Source organism: Notamacropus eugenii, chromosome 7 (assembly GCF_028372415.1).
Source record: "Notamacropus eugenii isolate mMacEug1 chromosome 7, mMacEug1.pri_v2, whole genome shotgun sequence".
NCBI lineage: Eukaryota > Metazoa > Chordata > Mammalia > Diprotodontia > Macropodidae > Notamacropus > Notamacropus eugenii.
Genome location: NC_092878.1, coordinates 13,360,286 through 13,384,252, shown reverse-complemented (window position 1 = coordinate 13,384,252; position 23,967 = coordinate 13,360,286). Strand labels below are relative to the sequence as shown.

Below are 23,967 nucleotides of genomic sequence, written 5' to 3'. Positions count from 1 at the left end.
TATACTTAAAAAAATCAAAGGAAGTAGTGTGAAATGGAGATTTATAGTTTCAGAATGAATCTCCTTTTTTATTCTATTGTATGTGTGTAAATACTATTTTTGGTGTCTAAGCTGAGAATAAAACGTGGGTTAAAATATTTTTAAAGAATCAAGAACCTTTCTCTGTGAAAACTTTGTTGACTGAATATTTGCTTATCCAGTGGTTGGGGAAAAACTGATCAAATCTATTTCCCTGATTTTACATATGTGAAAAACTGAAAACCAGAATATTTAAGGGACTTGTTCAATGGCAAAGAGTCATGAATGGCAGAGCCAAGATGAGAACTCAGGACTCTTAATTCTCAGGTTTGTATTATTTCTTTTTTTTTTCTGTTTAATTTGTTTTTAATATCTCTAATAAGTATTTCTCATCCTTCCGTAAAAGCACATTACAGTTCTACAATTTATTGCAAACAGATTCCTTATCTGTTGATATTCAAACTATAATACATATTATTGAATTATTGGCACATTTACTCTACAGCACAATGGAGAATGCTTCTTTAAGTAAAGAAAAAAACCCAGCAACTCAGTGGGAAAAATGTCAAACAAAAGGCTCTTTTACTAAGCCAACTACATATCTATACCGATAGTTACATTAAAAATACTAATTTCTGAACAGGCACAGGATTAAAAAGTCATGATGAAAGTGAGCCAGGTTTTGTCCAGAAATATGGTATATACTGCACAGTCTATTTATTTATTTATTTATTTTTAGCAAATCCTAGTTTGCCAAGCTTCAGAAGGCAAAAGTCTAAAAGTATAAGTTTCAGTGTTGTCCACATAGCTAGTCTTCTTGCTCAGAAGAATCTGGTGATCGGTACTACTTTGCAAGAGAGCACGCTGTCACTAATGCTTTTGTTGTTAATTAATCCATCAAAACAGCAACATTCATGTCCTTAACATGCAAAGCCTAGCAAGAAGCTTCCCACAAATTCACTGGACACTACTATGTTCTGTTTGATAAATTCTGTTGACTCTTCAATGATGATATTGATTTCAGGTGCAGTTTTATTTGCTCTTTTTTAAATCTATCTTTTTGCTTTGTTTGCATCGTTTTCAACTCTCTTCCAGTCAACTTGAACATAGCTACTATGACTAGCAATCTGCAGGAGAAGAAAGCCACCATCCACTGCAGTTGCTGCAATTTTCCCAACTTTCTGGAATAAAAATCTCGCACAGCATCCAGTAACTCCACCCAATACAATCTGAGTAGCTACAGAGTACTTCTCTACCGGAGGTCCAGAGCAGTGGCCAAATACACGGTTCCACCAGTGGTGTCTTCTTGCATACTCTGTTAAATTGAGTACTTCATAAGAATCATCATCACTGTCATGTTCTGTGGGACAGGGGTTCCTTCCTGGTCGCCCTCAGGTTTGTATTATTTCAAAGAAGTCACATTATGTTAGATTTGGAGTTGCAAAATGGTGTTATGTACTAATGTGGATCTATCTATCTATCTATCTATCTATCTATCTATCTATCTATCTATCTATCTATCTATGTATATGTACATAAATCATTTCACTTTTTAAAGTAATAGTTAATTTCCCCCCTAATTACATGTAAAAACAATGTTTAACTTTTTTTTAAGTTTTGAGTTCTAAATTCTATCCTTCCCTCCCACCTCCCTGAAAGGGTAAGCAATCTGATATAGGTTATACATGTACAATCATATAAAGCATATTTCCATAACTCATGTGGTTTTAAAAGTCAATACTCTAGGATCCTATCCCTTCATCTCAGTGATAATGACTGAGTTTATAAACTTCTTCCTTTAGACACTGCAAAATCTTGAATACTGTAAAGAAAATGCATAAAATATCATTCAAAATACTAAGATGGACTAGTAATCTCATTGATTTAGATATTATCTGTATTGATTCTGATTATAACCCATTCATGCATACACATTGTGAAAAAGGCACTAGCAAAGGAATAGAACCTTAACTGATGAAGCCAGGAAAGCATTTCATTACAATTTTTAGAAAAGTTTATTTATTTATTTTTAGTTTTCAGCATTCATTTCCACAAAATTTTTAGTTCCAAATTTTCTCCCCATCTTCCCCTTTCCCCACCCCAAAATGCCATGTATTCTGATTGCCCCTTCCTCCAATCTGCCCTCCCTTCTAATACCCCTCCCTTCCCTTATCCCCATATTCTCTCTTGTCTTGTAGGGCAAGATAAATTTCTGTACCCTATTTCCTGTATTTCTTATTTTCCAGTTGTATACAAAAACAGTTCTCAACATTTGTTCCTAAAACTTTGAGTTCCAACTTCTCTTCCTTCCTCCCTCCTCACCCATCACCACTGAAAAGACAAACAATTCAACATATGTGTAGTTTTGCAAACAACTTCCATGATAGTCATGTTGTGTAAGACGAAATACATTTCCCTCCATCCTATCCTACCCCCCATTTATTCTATTCTTTCTTTTGACCTTGTCCCTTCCCGAAAGTGTTTACTTCTAATTTCTCCCTCTTCCCATTGCCCTCCCTTGCATCATCCTTCTGCCCTGCTTATGCCCTTCTCCCCTATGTTCCTATAGTGTAAGATAGATTTTCATATCAAGTTGAGTGTACATGTTATTCCTTCCTTAAGCCAAATGTGATGAGACTAAGCTTCACTTTTTTCCTCTCACCTCTTCCTTTTCTCCTCCATTGAAAAAAGCTTTTTCTTGCCTCTTTTATGAGAGTCAGTTTGCTCCATTCCATTTCTCCCTTTCTCCTCCCAATATATTCCTCTCTCACCCCTTAATTTTATTTTTTAGATATGATCCCTTCCTATTCAACTCACCCTGTGCTTTGTGTGTGTGTGTGTGTGTGTGTGTGTGTGTGTGTGTGTGTAATCCCTCCAACTACTCAAATACTAAGAAAAGTCTCAAGAGTTACAAATATCATCTTTCCATGTAGGAATGTATACTGTTCAACTTTACTAAGTCTGTTATGATTTGTCTTTCCTGTTTACCTTTCCTCTTGATTTGAAAGTCAAATTTTCTATTCAGCTCTAGTCTTTTCATCAAGAATGGTTGAGAATTCTCTATTTCATTGAATGACCATTTTTCCCCCTGAAATATTATACTTGGTTCTGCTGTGTAGGTGATTCGTAGTTTCAATCCTAGTTTCTTTGACGTCTGGAATATCATATTATAAGCCCTTTGATCACTTAATGCAGAAGCTGCTAGATCTTGTGTTAACCTGATTGTATTTCCACAATACTCTAGCTACTTGCAATATTTTCTCCTTGACCTGGGAACTCTGGAATTTGGCTACAGTATTCTTAGGAGTTTCTCTTTTTGGATCTATTTCAGGAGATGATAGGTGGATTCTTTCAATATTTATTTTACCCTCTGGTTCTAGAGTATCAGGACAGTTTTTCTTTATAATTTCATGAAAGATGATGTCTAGGCTCTTTTTCTGATCATGGCTTTCAGGTAGTTCCATAATTTTTAAATTGTCTCTCCTGGATCTATTTTCCATGTCAGTTGTTTTTCCAATGAGATATTTCACATTATTTTCCATTTTTTCATTCTTTTGGTTTTGTTTTGTAATTTTTTGGTTTCTCATAAAGTCATTGTCTTCCATCTGTTCCATTCTCATTTTAAAGAACTATTTTCTTCAGTGAGCTTTTGAGCCTCCTTTTCCGTTTGGCTAATTCTGCTTTTTAAAGCATTCTTTTCCTCATTGTCTTTTTGGACCTCTTTTGCCAGTTGAGCTAGCCTATTTTTCAAGGTGTTATTTTCTTCAGCATATTTTTAGGTCTCCTTTAGCAAACTGTTGACTCCTTTTTCATGATTTTCTTGCATTGCTCTCATTTCTTTTCCCAATTTTTCCTCCACCTCTTTTATTTGATTTTCAAAATCCTTTCTGAGCTCTTCCATGGCCTGAGACACTGCATATTTATTTTGGAGGCCTCTGATGGTAAGCATTGTTCTTCTTCATCTGAAAGGATGGAAGAAAATACCTGTTCACCAAGAAAGTAAACTTCTACAGTTTTTTTTTCTTTTTTGGGCATTTCCCCAGCCCGTTACTTGACTTTTGAGTCCTTTGTCAAGAGGGGGGTATACTCTGGGGACCTGTAAGTTCTCAGTTCCTTCAAGGTGGCACAATCAAGGGAGAAGAGTTTACTCCTCTCCTGGCCTGTGCTCTAGTCTGGGAGTTAACAAAGCTTTTCTGCCCAGGATTTGCAAGTAGAATTTCCTTTCCAGAGCCTCCACCAGCTCCACCATGCCAGCCAGCACTCTTCCTCACCCCTGGGCCACCACTCTGGACTGAGACCCAGATCAGCGGCTCAATTCCTCCAGGGGTTTTAAGCTGAGGGTTCCAAAAATGGATGCTGCTGGTGCTACCACCACTGACACCGCCTGGATCTGGGGTTAGGGGAGGACCCTGCTTTCTCCCTGACCTTTGAAGCTGCCTTAGGTGTTTATGAGCTGCTGCTCTTGGGAATTCCACCCCCGAGGACTGTTCCAGTCCTATTCCTGTGTGGCCAAGGCTGGGCTGGGCTCCATAGGCTGTGATTTCATTACTTTTTTGCAAGCACAGGGCACAGTCAGCTTTTAATTTCCATTCTTGACCATCAGGTCCCTCCCTTGCTCTCTATTGGCTGGAAAACTTCTTGAACTGCCTATTCCATATTTTTCTCCTAGACGTGTTCCCTCTCCCTTGTCATGCATTGCATGTGCATTCAAATCAGATTGCTCCACCCTGGGGGGTGGTGTTGGTTAATATTTAACAGCTCACTAACCATGCATACAAGTTTCTGACTTTTTACCTGATCAGAAGCCTGGTTAGAACTAGTTACTTCTGACTTGCATCCTGTTATATTTCTGTAATGGCAAGTAAGATAGAATCTTTTGCTGTTTTTGTTTTAGTATAATCAAGAAGTATAATGCCTCTGTTTGAATGTGACTGAGGAGGATCTTTCCTACCCATTGTTGGGCTGGGGAAGATTTGTAAGGTCCATGCCTTTTGTTAATGAGGCACTGGTTCTCAAGGGAAGTGATGCCCTCTGGCTCTAAAAAGTGTATAAAGATTCTGAGCTGAGGGTTTTATTTTGGGGCTTACTGACAGAAAGTGGTTGTTTGGTCAGATGAGGACTCTGGGAAGCCACTAAGGAGTCCCTTAGCTTTTAGAACCCAGATGTCATGCTTCCCTCTCTGGTAATTATGGTGAGATAGTTGTGGCCCAATTGTCTGTTGAATTCAGACAGAGGAAGTCATGTCTCTTCATTTTTAATTTCTTTGAATTTTCTTTGAAGTTCGGGATGCTCCCCTGAAATAGGTAAATGATATATGTGCTTGTTTAAAGGATTGATACATGTGCTTGATTAAAGTGATTGTTAACCCCCCAAAAGTTGCCTTTCCTTTTATGAATGCAGATCTCAGAAGCTGTGGTAGCAGGCCCTTCTGTGTATATTGGAGTGCTTACTGATACAGCTTCCTACCAGGCTTGGAGTGTGTATGTTTCATTTCTGTGGAAACAGAACTGTTTCCTCTATTTCTCACAACATTCTGTATATCTTTTTTCTGTCATATAATTTCCCCACAGGATGTCTAGAGACTTTTTTCTATTTCCTCTGACATCTGGAGGATACCTCAAAAATCCACTTGATTTCTCTTGCCTTTGCCACACAACAGTCCATCCTCCCTTCCTATTATATATTGCTCTGATGACATTTTTTTAGTTTAGTTCTTCTTCAAAATTCCTTATTAGGTTATCTTTTGAAGCCTCTTTGAGCAAACTATGTTCATCTAAATGTCCTCTGTGTGACACTCATTCTGCTCCCCCATCTGTAACACTTCTGAAAAGAATTTTTAATCTTGTTATTTACATCACTAGAAATTTCCCAGTATCTCTATCTCTCCACTTTTCACAGAACTATTTCATATAAAAATAACATTTAAAAAAAAATTTATTTATTTAACTTTTAACATTCATTTTCACAAAATTTTGGGTTCCAAATTTTCTCTCCATTTCTCCCCTCCCCCCACCTCAAAACGCCAAGCATTCTAATTGCCCCTATCACTGATTTGCCCTCTCTTCTAACATCCCTCCCTTCCCTTGTCCCCATCTTCTCTTTTGTCCTGTAGGGCCAGATAACTTTCTATACTCCATTACCTGTAATTCTTATTTCCTAATAGTAAGAACAATACTTGACAGTTGTTCCTAAAACTTTGACTTCCAACCTCTCTTCATCCCTCCCTCCCCACCCATTCCTTTTGGGAAGCAAGCAATTCAATATAGGCCATATCTGTGTAGTTTTGCAAATGACTTCCATAATAGTTGTGTTGTGTAAGACTAACTGTATTTCCTTCCATCCTATCCTGCCCCCCATTGCTTCTGTTCTCTCTTTGGATCCTGTCCCTCCCCAAGAGTGTTGACTTCAAATTGCTCCCTCCTCCCACTGCCCTCCCTTCCATCATCCCTCCCATCCTGCTTAACCCCTTCTCCCCTACTTTCCTGTATTGAAAGATAGGTTTTCATACCAAAATGAGTGTGCATTTTATTCCTTCCTTTAGTCGAATGTGATGAGAGTAGGCTTCATGTTTTTCTCTCACCTCCCCTCTTTTTCCCTCCACTGAAAAAGTCTTTTGCTTGCCTCTTTTATGAGAGATAATTTGCTCCATTCCATTTCTCCCTTTCTCCTCCCAATATATTTCTCTCTCACTGCTTAATTTCATTTTTTAAAGATATGATCCCATCCTATTCAATTCAATCTGTGCTCTCTCTCTCTCTCTCTCTCTCTCTCTCTCTCTCTCTCTGTGTATGTGTGTGTGTGCGTGTAATCCCACCAACTACCCAGATACTGAAAAGTTTCAAGACTTACAAATATTGTCTTTCCATGTAGGAATGTAAACAGTTCAACTTTAGTAAGTCCCTTATGACTTCTCTTTGCTGTTTACCTTTTCATGCTTCTCTTCATTCTTGTGTTTGAAAGTCAAATTTTCTTTTCAGCTCTGGTCTTTTCATCAAGAATGCTTGAAAGTCCTCTATTTCATTGAAAGACCATTTTTTCCCCTGAAGCATTCTACTCAGTTTTGGTGGGTAGGTGATTCTTGGTTTTAGTCCTAGTTCCTTTGACTTCTGGAATATCCTATTCCACGCCCTTCAGTCCCTTAATGTAGAAGCTGCTAGATCTTGTGTTATCCTGATTGTATTTCCACAATACTTGAATTATTTCTTTCTACATGCTTGCAATATTTTCTCCTTGACCTGGGAACTCTGGAATTTGGCCACAATGTTCTTAGGAGTTTCTCTTTTTGGATCTCTTTCAGAAGGTGATTGGTGGATTCCTTGAATACTTATTTTGCCCTCTGGTTCTAGAATCTCAGGGCAGTTTTCCTTGATAATTTCATGAAAGATGATGTCTAGGCTCTTTTTTTGATCATGGCTTTCAGGTAGTCCCATAATTTTTAAATTGTCTCTCCTGAATCTGTTTTCCAGGTCAGTTGTTTTTCCAGTGAGATATTTCACATTATTTTCCATTTTTTCATTCTTTTGGTTTTGTTTTGTGATTTCTTGATTTCTCATAACGTCATTGGCTTCCATCTGTTCCATTCCCATTTTAAAGAACTATTTTCTTCAGTGAGCTTTTGAGCCTCCTTTTCCATTTGGCTAATTCTGCTTTTTAAAGCATTCTTTTCCTCATTGACTTTTTGGACCTCTTTTGCCAATTGAGCTAGCCTATTTTTCAAGGTGTTATTTTCTTCAGCATATTTTTGGGTCTCCTTTAGCAAACTGTTTACTCATTTTTCATGATTTTCTTGCATCTGTTTCATTTCTCTTCCCAGTTTTTCCTCCACCTCTCTAACTTGATTTTCAAAATCCTTTTTGAGTTCTTCCATGGCCTGAGCCCATTGAATATTTATTTTGGATGTTTGGGACACAGAAGCCTTGACTTCTGCATCTTTCCCTGATGCTAAGCATTTTTCTTCCTCCTCTTAAAGGATGGGAGGAGATATCTGTTTACCAGGAAAGTAACCTTCTGTGGTCTTATTTTTTTCCCCTTTTTGGGCATTTTCCCAACCAGTTACTTGACTTTTGGGTCCTTTGTCAAGAGAAGGGTATACTCTGGGGATCTATGAGATCTCAGTTCTTCCAAGGTGGCACGATCAAGCATGTACTGGTCTGGACTCAGAGAGGGATTTTTATGCCCAGAATTTTAGCAGTTACCTCTCCACAGCCACCTGGCCTTCAGTTCCCAAGTCAGCTCTGGGGGCTGATTTTCAGATAAGCTGGATGGGCCCAGCCACCATTCAGTGTGAGACAAAGACCAGCTCTCCCAGGGCCTCCACCCAGGCATGAGGTAGGACTCAGCTCTTCAATGCCCCCAGGGGTTTTTACGCTCCAACAACAGAGCTTCTGTATGGGCTGCTGTGCAGGCTCTGTGGCCACTGCCTGCTGCCACAGCTATGGGAAGACCCTTCTCCCTTCCTAGCTAGCTGATAAAACCCCATCATTGACCTTTGGTGTCTGTGGGCTGAGGGATCTGAGGACCTGCTACTGTGACTGGAGAATTCTGCCCCTGAGGTGTCCTCCTCCCAGAGTCTCATCAAGCTGCACCACTTGCCCAAGGCTGGGCTGGGCTCTGCACTTGCCTCCATGTCTGGTGCACTCGACATTTCGTGGGCCTTTCAGGTCACTGAGGGCTGGAAATCTCCTCCACTCTGTTGTTCTCCACCTCTGCTGGTCCAAAATTTGTTGATAGTCCCTCTCTGCAGGTATTTTATGGGCTGTGGGGTGGACCGTGTGTAAGTGTGTCTTTCTAGTCCACTATCTTGGCTCCACCCCCCTAAAATAACATTTTAAAGGAGAAAAATAAGAGAAAGAGGAAAGAAATAAACAAAAATTATCAATACATAGAAAAGTCTGAAAAATATATATGTAATGTTGGTAGGTGGGTTGTTGTCCTTCATTCTTGAAGCGGACCAAAATGACATCACTGTACTGGAGTCAAGTTTCAATGTGTCCAACTGATCAGACCAATATGACTTTGGAATGCTCAACCGCAGGTCTGGCACAAATAGTCTGTGTGAACACTTGGGGTGGATACTCTAAATTTGTACATCCTCTGTTTCCTTTGAGCTGTTTCAATTCTGCTTTGCTCATAGAGCACAGCATGTTCTCTGATGTAGGCACACCATGCTGAGAGGGCCTGTGCCAGTGTCTCCCATGTCACACCATCAATTCCAAAGTTCTTAAGGGAGACTTTGAAAGTGTCTTTGTATTGCTTCTTCTGACCACAATGTAAACACTTGTTCTCCATAAAAAGTCTTTTTGGCAAGTGTACATTTTACATCTGAACAACATGGCCAGCCCATTGGAGTTGTGCTCTCTGAAGCACAGTGTGAATGCTTGGCTTTTAGTTTGAGTAAGGACTTCAGTGTCTGGTACCTTATCCTGCCAGATGATCTTCAGAATCTTCCTAAGACAATTTAAATGGAAACAATTCAGTTTCCTGGCATGGCACTGGTATACTGTCCATGTTTCACAGGCATACAACAATGAGGTCAGCACAATGGTCCTGTAGACTTTCAGTTTCGTAGTCAGTCTAATGCTTCTTCTCTCCCACACTTTTCTTTGGAGCCTCCCAAATACTGAGCTACCTCTGGCAATGCATGTGTCAACCTCATTATCAACGTGTGCATGCCTGGAAAGTACACTACTAATATAAGTGAACTTACCCACAGCCTTCAAGACTTCCCATTTGCTGTAACTAATGGTTCCATGTATGGGGGGCTGTGGTGGTGGCTGATGGAACACCTGTGTTTTCTTGTGGTTAATTGTAAGGCCAAAATTAGCACTAACAGCAGAGAATGGATCCATATTTTGTTGAATCTTAGCTTCAGAGGCTGCGTTGAGTGCACAATCATCTGCAAACAGAAAATCATGCACCAACACTCCCTCCACTTTGGTCTTGGCTTGTAGTCTTTTCAAGTTGAAGAATTTACCATCAGTGCAGCGGCTGACCTTGATACTGTGTTCATCCTCATTGAAAGCATTGGACAACATGGCTGAAAACATCATGCTAAAAAGCATGGGAGCAAGCACACAGTCCTGTTACACTCCTTTGGTGACTGGGAAGGCATGAGAGGATTTTCCATTATTTAGAACCTGGATAAGCATGAAGTCATGGTGATGATGAACTAGTCTGGGCAACCAAATTTTGACCTGATTTTCCATATGTAACATACTGTGCCTTTGGACCTTCCATCTCTGCAAAGGAGTGATATGGCATTATCTTCTCATTTATCTTTGAGGCTATGCTTGTTTTTTGTAGTTCTGTAGTTTTCTCTTTTGAATGTCTTGTGATTATTCTTTCCATTTATGTTGTAGTTATTGTGTGTGTGTGTGTGTGTGTGTGTGTGTGTGTGTGCGTGTGGTGTGTAGGTTCTGCTCACTTCACTCTATATCAAATATTATTCATCTTTTCTGTATTTACTCTAGTCATCATTTTTTTAGACCACAATAATATACCATCATATTAGTCTACCACAGTTTGTTTAACCACTCCTCAATCAATGAGTATCTATTTGGTTTCCAATTCTTTGGTACAGCAAGTGCTGATGTAAATATTTTGATTTAAATGGGGGCTTTCTTCTTATCAATGATCTCCTTGTAGATATAAACCTAATAGTGGAATCTATGGGTCAAAGATTATATATATCACTTTATTTGAATAATTCCAAATTACTTTACAAAACATCTATAATGATTCACAGCTCCATCAAAAATATCCCAATACTCCTATCTTCCACAATCGCTCCACCATTGACTATTCCCATCTTTTGTCATCTTTGCTGAATGTGAGGTAAAACTTGATGGTTATTTTGATTTTCATATTTTATATTATTATTTGGAGCATTCTTCCACATTAAAAAAAATTCATGTTGATTAATTGTTGACATTATCTTTGATGAAATTATCTTTTGAATTGTGACCTAGTCATCAAACTGAGCAGATTCTGCAAATATTTATCAGTGTCTATACACAGGTCTCCTGAATATAGTTTTATATATTCCGTGTATATATGTGCATCCCATGTATCTCATGTATATATATATACGTCTTACATGGATAGATATACCTACTTCACATTTACACTATTTTCATTCATACTGAGTCCTCTGTCTCCTTAATCTATTGAACTTTTACTTATGAAGTCCAAATCAACTGATAAAGTTCAAATCAATGAATACTTCTTTTTTACAGAGTTTTTCTCTTATCCGTTGACCAGAATAACATTTCTCAACCTGGAAAGATTTACATGAACTGATGCAAAGTGAAGTAAGCAGAACCAGGAGAACATTGTACACAGTAACAGCAGCATTATGTGATCCAAGGCAATTCCAAAGGACTTATGATAGAAAATGCTACACACATCCACAGAAAGAACTGATAGATTCTGAACGCAGATCAAAGTATGCTATTTTTACTTTATTTTATGGGCTTTTTTCCTTTTGGTCTGTTTCTTCTTTCCCAACATGAGTAATATGGAAATATGTTTTACATGATTGCATGTAAATAATCTATATTGAATTGCTTACTGTTTTAGAGAGGGAGGAAAGAGAGAGGGAGAAAATTTGGAACTCAAAATTTGAAAAAATGTTAAAAATTTTCTTTACATGTAACTGGAAAAATAAAATGCTATTTAAAAAAGAAAGAAAGAACATTTCTCCTTAGAACTCACCTGGCAGGTTTTGTGTACTCCACTAACTGTCTCATCCCCCTACTAGAAGGGAAGAGAATGGAGATAAGCATTTCATTGCCTACTATGTGCCAGGCATTGTACTAAGCAGTTTACAAATATCAAATCTCATTTGATCTTCACAACAACCCTGGGAGACAGGTACTATTATTATCATCCCCATTTTATAGCTGAGGGAACTAAGGCTAACACAGGTTAAGTGACTATTAAGTATATGTGGTCAGATTTAAATTCAGGATTTCCTGCTTCCAAATTCAGTGATCTATCCACTGAACCCACCAGCTACCTCTACTAGACCATTAAGCTCCATAAAGGCAGGGGCTGTAGCTAAACTCTTTATTTCCATTAGGATCTAGTACAGACGTAATAGATTTGAGTGAACAAATAAAGGTTTTTCTGAAAGTTTTAGATTCAGAGTTTGTAAACCTTTGTAAACCTTTATTGTTATTGGTTAGTCATTTTCAGTTACGCCTGACTTTTGGGGGCTTGGTAAAGACATTGGAGTGGTTGGTCATTTCATTCTCTAGTTGATTTTATAGATGAGAAACTGAGGCAAATAGGGTTAAGTGACTTGTCCAAGCTCATACAACTAGTAAGTAGTTGAGGCTGGATTTGGACTCAGGAAGATGAGTCTTCCTGACTTCAGGCCCAGCACTCTATCCACTGTGCTGAGTTTCCTTGTAAACCTTAAAGTGCCATGCAAATCTAAATAATTACTATTGCTAACAGAATTATCTGTCCAAGTATCCAAATAACATAACTCCAGATGCCTCATGTATACTTTATTCTATACTGTCTCACACCTGATCAGAGAACATGTGTGGAGGGGTAAATATGCTTTGATAATATTTGACCAGGTCAACTCATGCCTACTATATTGCAGTCACCAATGTTTTTTAGGTTTGTTGTCATGTTGTTTTCTGTTGGATAACTCCATTGAGCAATTTTGCCATACACCTTTGCCTAGGAGACTGGAGATTATAGTAATATAGCTGTGTGAAGAAAGAGTGACCAGAAACAGCCCCACTCCTTCTGGTTATCTGATGATAATGCCCTCTCATTAGCTAGAGAATGTTTAACAATGAATGAACTAAGTTTTGAGAACCAAAAACAACTGAGCTTAGTTAGGGTGTTTCACTCTTTTTAAAAATGCCAAACATGGCCTCATCTAACCCCAGTTACTTAGCTGCCTTTTCAAAGAGGAGGTCAATAGACCATAGCCTACAGTGGCATTGCTTTGGAGATAAGCTTTAGATGTAAACAAATTGCTATAACATTGATCACTTGGCAACTGATGGAAGGTTTAATTCTACCTCCAAGGTACACTGAACAAGTTAAGCAATAATTCTTTCCCTATAATCATGACTACTATTGTTATTCAGTCGTGTCAGATTCTTTGTGACTCTATCTGGTGTGGTTGGCTATATCCTTCTCCAGCTCATTTTATAGATGATAAAACTGAGGTAAACAGGGTTAAGTGACTTGGTCACACAGCTAGTAAATATCTGAGGCTACCTTTGAACTCAGATCTTCCTGACTTGAGGGCTATCTATTATATATTCTCTATCTACTGTTCCACGTAGCTTCCCTATCATAATCGTGATAGGAAAAGTGTAACTAAATGTAGGTAAGGGAAGTGCCACACAGGTATTTATAGAAGCTGATCCTTGGTTTTGGTAGGGTTTGAAGTTAATGCCACCATATTTTTATGGCATTTTAAGAGCCTTGCAAAACCTTTCCCCCACAACAGTCTTGCAGAGAGTTTGAGTATTGTTATTACCATTTCATAGATCAGTCACATAGTTAATAAATGTTAAAGCTGGGATTCAAATCAAGGAATTCTAAATCCAGTACTATACACACTTTACCATGTGGGAAAAGAAAGTAGCCCTGATTTGTCCATAGGTGAAACTGTAGATGAATGTAAGATGAACTGCACTCATGCATCCTCCACCAAGTGTAATTTTTACCCTTTAATTTCTATGGGAAATTTATCTTCTCTCTTAAGTGTTCATGGGACTCTGCCCAGAATTCATCTTTGCAAAGGACTTCACTTTTCATGGACTTTCTAAAGGTGAGTTTTCCAGGAAGAGGTAGAGGGAGCCAGGTCTTGAGTTCTGCCTTTTTCAGGGTTACACAAAATCTCGACCTGGGACACACCTCTAACCTGGTGCCTAGACTCAAAGCCTTCATTGTTTGCCATTTCTACTTAACACTGGGCCAATTTTGAAGTGACCCCAAATTGCTCCTGATGGCATGCTCTGTGGCTTGCTTTCCTCTCTTTCTCCCTCAGCTTGTTTCCCTGAGCTCGCAAGGGAGGGAAGTCTTCTATTTCACATTGGAAATTCCATTCATATGGATTAATGCACTTCCCTATATCTCCACCTTTCTGCTCTCTCACTGCTGGACTCTAAGAAGAGACTCTTGGAAGGGACAGAAATCAAAGACTTTCTGCTTCTCAAACATATTTTCTGCTCCTATCTGTGAAGGAAAGGTGACCCCTGAATCCAACAGTAGGTGAGTGTGAGCAGCACTGATGTTGTGGCATCAAGATGAGAGATTTTAGCGCCAATGACCTGTTTGCAGTGTAATAGGCTCATCAAAAGGTTAAGAATTGAAAGTGACTTTAGAGATCCCTGAATCTACCCGCTCAGCTTACAGATAAGGAAATTGAGGTCCAAAGAGGTTAAATAACTTATTGAAGTTTATATAAGTACCAATTGGCAGAGCCGGATATCAAGCTCTCCTCTTCTCAATCAAGAACCACTTAAAATTTGGAATTGGAGTATGGCTATGAACAAATGGAAAATGAACCAGTTAGTGAATATGATTGTGGAAGTTGCACTGGATTTAGAGTGTCTGGATTTGAATTCTGATTTTGGTTCTTACTACCTTTTACTGCTTTGAGATTCAGTTTTCCTCATCTTTAAAATGAGTGGCAATATTGGTCAAGATGGTCTTTGATCTCTCTAGTCCCATATGACAGATGGAAAAACTGGTACCTCAGAGGAGATTTCACAATATTATCTGTCTAGTGATGATTGAAATTTCAATAAAGGGTACTTTTATATATCATTTCATTTCATTCTCACAAACGCTATAAAGTAGACAGAGCAGGCTTTACTTTGCCAGATGAAGTAACTGAGGCCCAAATAATTTGGGCAAAGTTATAAAATTATTAAGTAGAGGAGTTAGGATTTTGAATCCAGGTCTTTAGACTCAGTTCCTTACAATTGCCTAAAGTCACTGTGAAGAGGCATAGACAGTTAGTAGAAGAACCAAGATAACAACCCAATATCCCTTTAGCTACCCATCTGGGGCCATTTTCAATAGTGTCTCCATAAAGAGCCCTGGAGTCATGAGTTAGGTGAGATAGTTTTCCCTTATTCTTTTTCCTGTAGCTCTGCATCAAGTTCTAGGGTCAGAAAGTATAGTGCAATGCAGATTAAGGCTGGAGGGCTTGGATGGAGAATAGATAAATAGAGCTCATAGACCTCTGCTCATCCTCATCATAGAGCTATCTCTTCTAAGGGTTGAATAATGGTTCTTTTTTCCAACCAGTGTTGTACTGGTTAGCATAACATTCAAAAATTGATGTCATGTTATAGGAGACAGAGAGACAGAGATAGAGATAGTGAGGCAGAGAAAGATAGAAAAAAAGGATAAGATATTTTATATAGGGTGTGGGGAGCAGTATTGCAGAAGAAACTTAGAAGAGTCATAGAGAAACAAAATAGGCAGAGCATGTGATGGGATTTTCTGTGGCCAAAGGCCTTTTTAAAATCAAATTTATAATCACTCCATTTCTTGATGTGAGTTAAGTGTTGTCTGACAAAAAAAATAAAACAAAAACAAGACAAAACAAAGCAAAGTGCAAAACTTCAGTGAACAATTAGAAATAAATAAAATGCAAATATAATTGGGAAAGTTATTTAAAAGACAAATTCATGATGAATCTGACTGAGATAAGAACCTTTCCAAAGAGTAGGCTTTATTGTTTTTATGTTACCTTTTTAAAAATCATATTTCATTTTTTCCAGTCAGCAAAAGTCTGCCTTCTTACTCCATGCCCTCCCCACCCCCACCTCACATTGCAAACAAAAGAAAAACTAAAAATCACTATCAACATGTATGCTCTAACAAAACAAATTTCTTCGTTGGTCATGTCCAAATTTTAAAAAACATTTTTTCTTCCCTCTGAGTCCTTCAGCTCTCTCTCAGCAGGTAGGTGCCACGTTTCATCATTAGTCCTTGGAATTCATACTTGATCCTTCTATTGATTTATTCCTGATTCTTTCTGACTTGTTTGCCTTTACCATATTGCTGTCATTGCATGAATTTTTCTGTTACCTTCGCTTTGTATCAACTCATAAAAGTCATCCCAGGTTTCTCTGAAACCATCCCCTTCATCATTTCTTAGAGCACAATAGTATTTCATGACATATTAATATGTGATGAAAAACTGCTGTATTTGTTCAGTATTTATTTATTTCAGTATTTCATGTATTTATTTGTTCAGCCATCCCCCAATTTAGGGATACTCCCTCAAATTCCTATTCTTTGCCATCTCAAAAATAGCTATGTATATTTTCATATATTCTTAGTTAGAATTTGTTTTGCTTAGGAGTAATTCCTCCCTTAATTTACCCTTGCTTTAATGCTTCCTCCTCACCTCTCCCCTTTCTCTCCTATTTCTCTGTTGAGTGATCCGCATGTCTATATTCACTTGTGTGTGTGTGTGTGTGTGTGTGTGTGTACATGTGTATCCTTCCTTCTTCTGATCAGCTCAGATGAGTGAGGTTGAAGTGTCAGTTGCTCCCTCATCTTCCCCCTCCTTGTTTACATAAATGTCCATTTGTGTACCCTGATTATGAAAATTAATTTTCTCTAATCATCTTTTCCCTCCCCTCCCCAGTGTACTCCTCTTTCCCTCTTTCCATTCTTTGCTTACAATGAAGACAAAACAAAACCAGTCCCAGCTCTTATTTAATGACTCTTTCAATAGACTCTGATGATAAAAAGACTCAGAGGGGGTACATATATCACCTCCTCATGTTTGAATATAAGCATTTTATTTTTCCTTCCTTCTTTCATTCTTCCTTTCTTTCTTCCTTCCTTCCTTCCTTCCTTCCTTCCTTCCTTCCTTCCTTCCTTCCTTCCTTCCTTCCTTCCTTCCTTCCTTCCTTCCTTCCTTCCTTCCTTTCTTTCTTTCTTTCTTTCTTTCTTTCTTTCTTTCTTTTCCTTTTCATTGTTCATTCATCTTTACCTTTTTGTATTTATCTTAATCCCTTTGTTTGGTCTTCAGAGTTTCTAAGCAGCTCTGGTCTTTTCATCAAGAATGTTTGAAGTCCTCTGTTTCATTTCCATTTTTGTAGCATTATACTCAGCTTTTCTGAGTAAGTTATTCTTGGCTACAAACCTGTATCTGTTGCTTCATGCAATATCATATTTTAAATTCTCCACTCCTTTGGTGGTAGTTGCTAAATCCTGCGTGATCCTGACTGTGGCCCCTTGGTGCCTGATTCTTTTTTTCTGGGTGCTTGTTATATATTTTTATTTGACCTGGAAGCTCTGGATGTTAGGTGTGATGTTACTGAGAGTATTTACTTTGTAATTTCTTTCAGGAGGTGATTTGTGGATTCTACTTTGCTCTCTGGTTTTAGGAAGTGTGTACAGTTTTCTTGAAATATGATTTCTAGTCTTTTCTTTTTTTTTGGTCATGACATTTAGACAGTGCAATGACTCTTAATTTTTTTCTTGATCTTTCTTCCAGGTCAATTGTTTTTGCTCTGGAATACCTTATGTTTTCTTGTGATTTTTTAGCCTTTTGATTTTGTTATAATGTTTTTGTTTGACTCTTGAAGTTGTTGGCTTCTGTTTGGTAGGTACTAAATGTCAGGAATTTGCTGACTAGGTAAGGTTTTGTGTCTCTTTTGCTAGGCTTTAAATTTTCCTTTCTAGTTCTTTCTTCTATAGCTTTCCTTTTTCTTTCATTTTTTCCCTGAAGCACTCTCATTTCATGATGAAGTATTTTATAACTTTAAAAAAAGCCAAAACCTTTTTGTTCCAGGAATTCTTGTTGAGTGTGTACCCAAACTATGCTTTTTCTTTGAGGACTTGCTTGTAGATGTTTTGAAGTCATTTTCTTCTTCTGCATTAATGTTTTGAGTTTCTTTGCCAACACAATATCTCTTTATGATAAGATTCTTTTTAATTTGCTTATTCTTCCAGGCTACTTCCTAATGTCAGACCTGATGTTAAGCCTGGACTGTCTTTACTTCTGGAGTCAGGTCTGGGGTGGTCCCATTATTGTTTTCTTGGGGATTGCCTTTGTGTTATTCCAGGATCTCAGGGTCATTCTTTAAGTTTTAAGCACTCCCAAAGTAGGCTGATAAAGGACAAAATCTGATTTCTGATTTCCCATACCTACCGTCCTCCACCCTTTCTGAGCTCTTCAAACTCCTGGTCTGAATTTGAGTCTGAGCAACAGCACAATGCTCCTCACTCAGCCCTTATCAGCTAGCTGGAAAACTCTTTGGATTTAGAGTGGCAGAATTACAGATTCCCCTTTGATCATGGATTCCTGCCCTGATTATTCTTCAGTAGTCTGTGCTAGCCACAGTGCTATTGCTGGCTTCTAAATCTTCTCCTTTCTTGGTATACTTCTTATGGAGTCCCAGTCTGGGATCATCAAGTCCAGAGTAGTCTCCTCAGTCCATCATGGATTTGTGACCCAGAACTAGGCAGTGAGCAACAAAGTGGCTGGTTAGTACCTATCCCTGTCACAGTCCTTCAGTATGAGTCTGGTGGTGTTTCAGTAAGAGTCTGGAACTTCCTCTTGCCCCCTTCATAGCCCCTTCCTGAGTTCTAGAGTGTTCTGAGTACAGCGTGCTCCTGGATTCATCCTATTTTCAGTGTCTGCAGAATTGTCTGTCTCCCAGCACTGACCTGATTTGGGAAAATGATTTACTGTGACCTTTTTTTCTTGAATTTCCCCATTAGGATTTGACCTGGTGCATTTTGTAGATCTGTTTGGAAGAACTTTTTAGGTGGAAACTTCCTGCTTCCTGCCTCTCTGCCCTCTTGACTCCAACCCAGAGATTTTGATTATTGAGAGAGAGAGGAAAAAGCAAGGGAGTGGAGTGTTTGGTGACTGATGTGTATGTATGATTGAATGAAGGAATGAAGGAATACAAAGAGGAGTGTGTGATTCCAGAGACTGATTTCATCACTTTCACAAGTTTGATTAAGGTTTACATTATTTTCAGCCCATCTAAACCTTCTCTCTGACCTAATCAACTTTTTCATTTTCTAAATTAGTTATTTAATAAGGAAAATATAGTATTGTAGACTGAAGAACTGGACTCTGACACCATGGGTTCCAGTTCCAATTCCCAGAACAAGCCCAGTCAGAGACCTGGGTTCAAGTTCAAGTCTTGCCATTTACCAGCTGGTTATGTTACTTTGAACAAAGCACTTAATCTCTTTGAATCTCAATTTTCTCCTCTGTAAGAGATAGGCTGGACTAGATCGAGGGTGGGGAAACTGGCCTTCTAGGTCCTTGGGTGTAGCCTTTTGACTGAGTCCAAACTTTACAGAATGAATCTTTTTATTAAGGGGATTTGTTCTATGAAGTTTGGATTCAGTCAAAGGGCCCCACTTGAGGAACTAGAGGACCATGTATTGCCTCAAGGCAGCAGATTCTCCACTCTTGGACTAGATAAACTAATTTAAAGTTCCTTTCAGTTGTTATATTCTATGTTTCTGTCCTTTAATTGCTATGTACTTTGGGGAAGTTTCAGCTTTTTCTCATCTATAAAATGAGGACAATATTATTTGTATTAGCTGGCTTTCAGGTTTATATTGATTTCACTGAGGATTGGGTGAGATAACATTATGTTAAGTGTTTTAAAGGTTTATATTCCCATAAGCTCATATTTTTTATTTGATCAACTAGGGAACTACTTCTCATTATCTGATTTTGTTCAATAATAAGGAGCAGATTCTGGGCATCTCATGCTCATGCAAGCTGTGTCCTTCCCCCAACACCAGACGATACTGTGGAGTAACCATTAAGTTCTCTGTTGCTCTCAGAGAGATGGCTAGCTCAGTGCCCTAGTGCTGCCCATTTTGTGGGGTGTAGCATTTTTCTTTGTAGCTCAAGGGTGTGGGTGTGCATATTTATATAATTAGACTCTTGTGGTTCATGCCCCAACATTGCAGAAGACTTTGGTTCTTTATCTTTGGTTCCTTATTCCATTTCAATAGACATGGTTAAATCACATGCAGCTCTTTACCCAGAAACATAGAGGCAAAAGGAATAGACAGGAGTGCGTTAAAACATCTTCTGCACAGATGGCTCATCCACAGCTTCTTGGGGAAAGGTGTGTGTGTGGGGGGCATTTAAAATAGCTCCAAACAAACTGTAGGCACATGTCAAAGAAAAGAGTTCCAGGAACACACCTCAGGAACTTAGAGTCAGACCTATTCGTCGGTTGCTCCCATAGGGTTCTAGTAGGCATCTTCCAGATTTTTCAACTTATGGCCAAACTTTCCAATGGACCCGTGTCCTATCAGGTAGGGACTCAGTACCTGGACATCTCATCACTCTCTGTTTTTCCTCTCTTATTACTTTATTGGTGAAAGGGATATCTGATTCTTCCTTCTGACTAGTCACTGGCATATCTAGTTTATTCACTGACTCAGGTTATGTGGGAGCCCCACCTCTACACTTCTCATTCATTACTTGTAGAATGAAAGAGCAGGAGAGACTCCTCAGTACCTGCCATTGTCATCTTTCTCTTCTTTTTCCTCTAAAACACTTGTGTCCTACTCTTTCTCCCCCCTTTTTCTCAACTACACAAAATTATCAATCTTTTCCTATTCTATACTGTGTGGGCAACACAACTTAAGAAAGTGTGTGTGTGTGTGTGTGTGTGTTCATGCATGTTTGGTGACATGGGGCAGTTATTCAGCTGAGGGTGGTGGGAGTATGCTTATACCTCTAATACATTGAGAAATTATCATTGAAGGGGAAAGTAATTATAGATACTGGGTTAGAAGTATGAGAAAGGGATTGACAGGAGGTTAGGAAGGGCCCAGTGGAATGATTTCCCAGGAGGATATTCTGGTCTTCTGTCTGATTCTCTTACTTTTGAAATACTGCAGGTGGTCCTGGTGGATAAGATGGCATCTGTTCTGAAGGGCACAGGGCCTATCTTGTTGATGTTGCTCCCTTTGTGGGTGCTTCCTGGATGCTCTGAAGACCTAGCCTGGCAAGAGTTCATGAAACAACACCATCTCAGCCTGGGCCTGGAGTTCAGCCAGCTGAACTGTGAAGATCTTATGGGTGCCATGGAATCTCTGAAGGGGAAAACCTCCCATACCTTCATCTATGCCATTTGGAGCCAAATAGAAGATATATGTTGTAGGGATGGGTTAGATTGCTATGAAAATGTGAGGGTATGGAGCGTGAAACCCTTTAAAATCCTTACCTGTGAGAAGTTGGAGTCTGGTCAAGGCTACAGGGGCACCAGTAGCTATAGCTATGTAGAGGTCCATTGTGGCCTGAATGGATTCCCTGTGAGCCTAGAGGACACCAAGGTGGAGAAGAAAATTTCAGATTAGGACACTGTCTCTACTTATGTTACAAACTGAGGCATTTGAGGTTATTGACCACCTGGGTTTATGTTTTCCTGTACAACCCAACCATGGAACACTGAATAAATTTGCTGAAGTTAATAGTTTACTTCTTAACAATGGAGAGAATCTGAGTCAAATCATCACCCTACCCTCTAACCTATTCCCCCCTCCACACACTCACCTTTTCTTCACTGCCAGTCCCTAAAGGCAGAGAGGACTGAAAGGCTAAGAAACAGGAACAGGGATATCAAATATCAGAAGGGCAAAATTTCATTCCTTGGGTCTTTGTCCTGACAAAGGGTGTGTAGGGAAGAGGCCTTCAGAAAGGAAAAGGATGCAACGAGTTCTAATCAAGTCTTTCTCCCTGGGAGATATAAAGGTGGGAGAGGGACTTAGGATGGTGATGGGAGAAGGCAAAATGTTTAGGAGAGAGAGAATTTTTCTTCAAATTGGCTTTCCCTAATAACAGTTCTTCCTTTCACTGAATAAAATGTTCTTCCTTTCATTTCAAGGCTTGAAGATGTGCATGTGTTTAAATGTGTTTGGGTTAAATGTTTACAATGAAGGCTGCGGTGTATGTGGAAAGAGCACTGACTTTATAGTCTAGATATGAATCCAGGATCTGTCATTTACTAGCTGTTTGTCTTTGGGCAGTTCACTTACCCTCTCTTGTCTTCCATTTCCTTCTCTGTAAAATGAGGAGTTGGATTCTATGTCTTCTGATTTCTCCACCAGCCCTATCTCTAGGATCCTGTGTGACCTTGGACAAGTCACTAATCTATTTAGGACTTAATTCCTCATATACAAAATGAGAGGGTTGGGCTGGATGTCCTCTAAGCACACTTCTAGCTTTTTATTCATCATCCTATAGTCCCACAAAAATAAAAGGAGATAGGACATATACACAGATCAATAAAACACAAATTAGAATATTATGACTTTATAAGAGAAGTATAAAATGCTATCACTCAAAAGATATCATATCTAGCTGCAGGAATAAGAGGAGTTTTCACAGAGGAGAAGGCATTTGAACTGGGTCTTGAAGGATATTTTAGATGCCAATGAGAGGAAACGGGGAGAGGTAGTGGATGGGGGAGGGCGGGAGAGAGGGGAAGAAGGATGTTGTCATTGCAGATTAGGAAACAGCAGTTACAGAAGCAGGAAATTGTTGGGTGTGTTTTAGAAACACAGAAAGCAATACAGTTTTTATTGCAATGTAGATAAAGGAGACCTGGTGTGGTATGAGACAAAGCAAGAAAGCTCAATTAGATCCAGAAAGGGAGCCTCAGGAGTTTGTTTTCAGGAGATAATGGAAGTCCACCAACAAATACTGGTGGAATTAATTGTCAACACTGACTCATTCTATGTGGTTGCAACCTCTTTGCACCTGTTTCTTTGTTTATAAAAGGAAAGATTTCCTGCCAAATTTTCAAGACTATGTAAACTGGACAGAAATGCTGTACAGCTGTTATTCTGAACGGTGAATGTACATGCTAGGGTCCTACCTGAGGTTGACAGTGTGGCTTTTTTTAAGCACATCGTTATCCTGGACAGATGAAGGATTACCCTCCACCCCCAATTTGGTACCTCAGTTCAGCCCTCAATAAAGCATTTATTATGAGACCAAGTAGTCTTTCTTTCTAAACAATGATCTTGTAGGCATAGGAAGAGCTTCACAATTCATTTAGGCCAGCCTTCTCATTTATACATGAACACAACAAAGCCTAGAAAAAAATAAAAGTAAAATAGGCTGCCAAAGACCCAAAGCAAGGAGACTAGGTGATGCATCCAAGGATTATCCAAAGTCTCCAGAACCAGAAATATCTTTCCATACACTTGTCATTTTCATAGGCCCTGAAGGGCACATGTGCATTTTCAATGGATTAGTTCATTATGATTCTCCACTAAAAGGCTAAATTAATTCTGATGCCTCATTGAGTCATTGAGCTGACCCTGAGTCTAGAAAGTGTCACCAGAAAGCAAACTTTAAGTTGTGTTACCAAACTAAAAACAATCAAGTAAAAGCCTGATGAAGAATGCAAATCAGTCCAAAAGGACTTGCTTAGACATCTTTGGAGGGGTTAATTATGAACAGGTGGTTACCAAGTGATAAATTCTGACTGTGGTAAGATGGCAAGATTGATGGACTTGGAGTCAGGACTACCTGGGTATGAATTCTGCCTCAGATATTTACCAGTTGGGAAAATCTCCATGTCAGTTTCCCAATCTGTAAAATGAAGGAGTTGGATTTGATAACCTTTAAGTTAGCTTCCAAATACAAATCTGTGATCCCATGAGGCAGAGCTAGGTCACAATTAAGGCAAATATTCTGTGAAATGGTTGCATTATTTGAATTAGCACTGCATTTCCATTGGGCTAGAACTTTTTTATACTTGTAATTTGTAAAATGCAATGTAAATTGTAATTTATAATTGTAATTTTAATAATGCAAATTCAAATATAGGCAACTATTTTTACAACATTCGTTGTTGCAAGTAATTGAAACCTAGCCATATCATCTACTAAGGTGGAAGAATCTACATTGATAGCGAGAATATTCACACTAGCAAAATCATG

General features: G+C 38.8%; 2 protein-coding genes across 2 annotated transcripts; one reads left to right on the top strand and one right to left on the bottom strand.

The window, feature by feature from the left end:
• Positions 1-938: 938 nt before the first annotated feature.
• LOC140514048 (FUN14 domain-containing protein 1-like) lies at positions 939-8,662 on the bottom strand. The gene is given in 2 exon segments (XM_072624023.1): positions 939-1,408; positions 8,611-8,662. Coding segments are annotated over 2 exon segments (522 nt in total).
• A 5,366-nt stretch (positions 8,663-14,028) lies between these two features.
• Positions 14,029-21,901, top strand: LOC140513542 (epididymal secretory protein E3-beta-like). The gene is made up of 2 exons (XM_072623288.1): positions 14,029-14,265; positions 20,917-21,901. The coding sequence occupies exon 2, from the start codon at positions 20,935-20,937 to the stop codon at positions 21,373-21,375; it is 441 nt and encodes a 146-aa protein (XP_072479389.1). The 5' UTR covers positions 14,029-14,265; positions 20,917-20,934; the 3' UTR covers positions 21,376-21,901.
• The last annotated feature ends 2,066 nt before the right edge of the window (positions 21,902-23,967 follow it).